Below are 2214 nucleotides of genomic sequence, written 5' to 3'. Positions count from 1 at the left end.
AAGTGCTACTACTAGTGAGATTTTATATTCGTTTGTTTTCTCAATGATCTGGTTTACTGTTCGTAGATGGTCAATTGTGGAGTAGCCTCTTCTAAAGCCTGCTTGTTCCCTTGGCTGATTTTCATCAAGCTTACCTGCAATTCGATTTTTTGTAGAGTAGAATGAGGATGGCTTTATTCCACTCTTCTGGCGTTTTGCTCTTCTTCAGACATTCATTGACTAGTTGCGCTATTCTGACTTGGATTGGCTCATCAGCATCTGTTATTAGGTCCAACGTGATGTTATCTGGTCCCGGTGCTTTCCCCTTCTTCATTTGCTTGATAACAAGTCGCACCTCGCATGCTGTGATCTCTGGAAAGTCATGAGATAGGTGTTGATTTTCCCTTTCGTGAAGATGGTAATGGGGTCTTTCTGAGGAGTAAAGCTTTTGGTAGTACTCTCTTGCTCGCTTAACTATTCCATCACTGTTGGTTGTAAGGGATCAGTCTTCTTCTAGCGCCCCAGTGAATTACAGCTTCCCTTGGCCGAGTTTTTTTGCTGTTTTAAACACTGCCCTGTTTAATGACATCTTCAATTATTTCTGTTGTTCTGTTGCGAAGGTCTTGTCGTTGCTTTTTCTGTATAGTTTTGTTTAGTTCTGCTGCTTTAATTTTCTCCCGCACTGTTCATGGGGCTTGAGATTTCTACGTTTTTTCATGAGGTTCTTTGTCTCTTCAGAGAATTTGCTAGTTTCGGAGGTCTTTCTGTCCTGAAACTTCTTTGCTACTTCTTTCAATGGCATAATGGTGTTATTATTCAAGCTTTCAAGGTCATTTCCATTACTGTTTTGATCTTCTAAATTTTCAAGAATCTCATGCTTGGTTTTTAACTCTATCTGAAATGTAGATTTGAGAGCTTCAGGTATTTTGATATGTTCTGGTCTTGAGAAGAATAGTTTTTGTCTTTCTTGTTTGGTGTTGATTTGGATTTTTCATCTTACCATCCTGTGATCACTGCCTACGTTGACTTGGTTCAGGACATCAACATTTTTAACTATATTATGTCTGTCTACAAGTATGTAGTCTATTTCATTTCGTGTTTCATGGTTTGGGCTTCGCCATGTCAATCTCTTGTTTTCACTTTATTGAAAGAATGTGTTCATGATCTTGGAGTCATGTGCTACAGCAAAATTGATCAAGTCATCTCCCCTCTCATTTCTCTCTCCATATCCAAATTTGCCAACACAATCTTCATTCCCTTGTCCAATTTTAGCATTGAAATCACCCATTATGATGTTGTAATGGGCTTTGTTATTATTTAGAGTGGTATATAGGTCATCATAAAAGTTATCCAGTTCCTCCTGGGACGACACTGATGTGGGAGCATATACCTGTATGATTGTTAGTCTGTACCGCTTTGAAATTCTAAGAGTGACACTAACTACTCTGTCAGATGTGGCTGTGAACTTCTCAATGTTGCTCTGTAAGTTTTTGTTTATGAGAAATCCAACACCATTTTGTTTGCTTTCCTTGCCACTGCTGCAAAGCAGGTGTCCGCTTTTAAACATTTGGATTTTCTCGCCTGGTCTTCTCATCTCAGAGATTCTGATAATGTCCCAATTGATGTTTTCAATCTCTGTTTCGAGGATGCTCAGGTGTATTTCTTCAGAGAGGGTTCTTACATTGTATGTAGCATTGTTGAGCACTGTTTTGGGGGTGGGTGGTCGCTTGTACAGCACACAGTCCCTACCCAAATCAGACTGCGTGGTTGGGCCTTGATTTAAATCCGCTGACCCAACAGAAACGGCCGAATTTCGTCTGTGGTTGTAACTCATTTGGGGAGACCGTGGGCCATACCCTGCCGCGCTGGCCCATAGCTAGTTGGCAGGGGAAGAGACAGCAAGAGGTGAAGTTCGATAAGGGATTGGACAGAAATTATAAAGGGATGAAAGTAATGAGGGGACAGTATGAGGGATAAGATTTGACTCGGACCGAAGGACCGTCAAAACCCTTTAGATATTGTCAACCTATGTTACAGACAATATCCTTTGTCGGTATATATATATATATATATATATATATATATATATATATATATATATATATATATATATATATATATATATATATATCTAAATACGTGTTTCTAATCAGTAATCCTATTTTTTTGCTTATTCCTTTAGGCCTACTTCTTTGCTTTGCTTGTTTCCTTCTAAAGTGGATAGCATGGAGTCCT

The 2214-nt window shown here is 39.1% G+C and overlaps 1 protein-coding gene across 1 annotated transcript; it reads right to left on the bottom strand.

Moving 5' to 3' along the window:
- Positions 1-1120: 1120 nt before the first annotated feature.
- LOC136836224 (craniofacial development protein 2-like) lies at positions 1121-1813 on the bottom strand. The gene has a single exon (XM_067100226.1). It carries the CDS (start codon positions 1811-1813, stop codon positions 1121-1123), a length of 693 nt encoding a protein of 230 aa, XP_066956327.1.
- Positions 1814-2214: the final 401 nt, after the last annotated feature.

This window comes from Macrobrachium rosenbergii, chromosome 56 (genome assembly GCF_040412425.1).
Source record: "Macrobrachium rosenbergii isolate ZJJX-2024 chromosome 56, ASM4041242v1, whole genome shotgun sequence".
Taxonomy (NCBI): domain Eukaryota; kingdom Metazoa; phylum Arthropoda; class Malacostraca; order Decapoda; family Palaemonidae; genus Macrobrachium; species Macrobrachium rosenbergii.
The sequence above is the reverse complement of the archived record's forward strand: the minus strand, read 5'-3'. Positions and strand labels throughout refer to the sequence as shown.

Coding starts and splice junctions, on each gene's coding strand:
- LOC136836224 (XM_067100226.1), bottom strand. CDS start 1,813: ATGAGTTACAACCACAGACGAAATTCGGCCGTTTCTGTTGGGTCAGCG.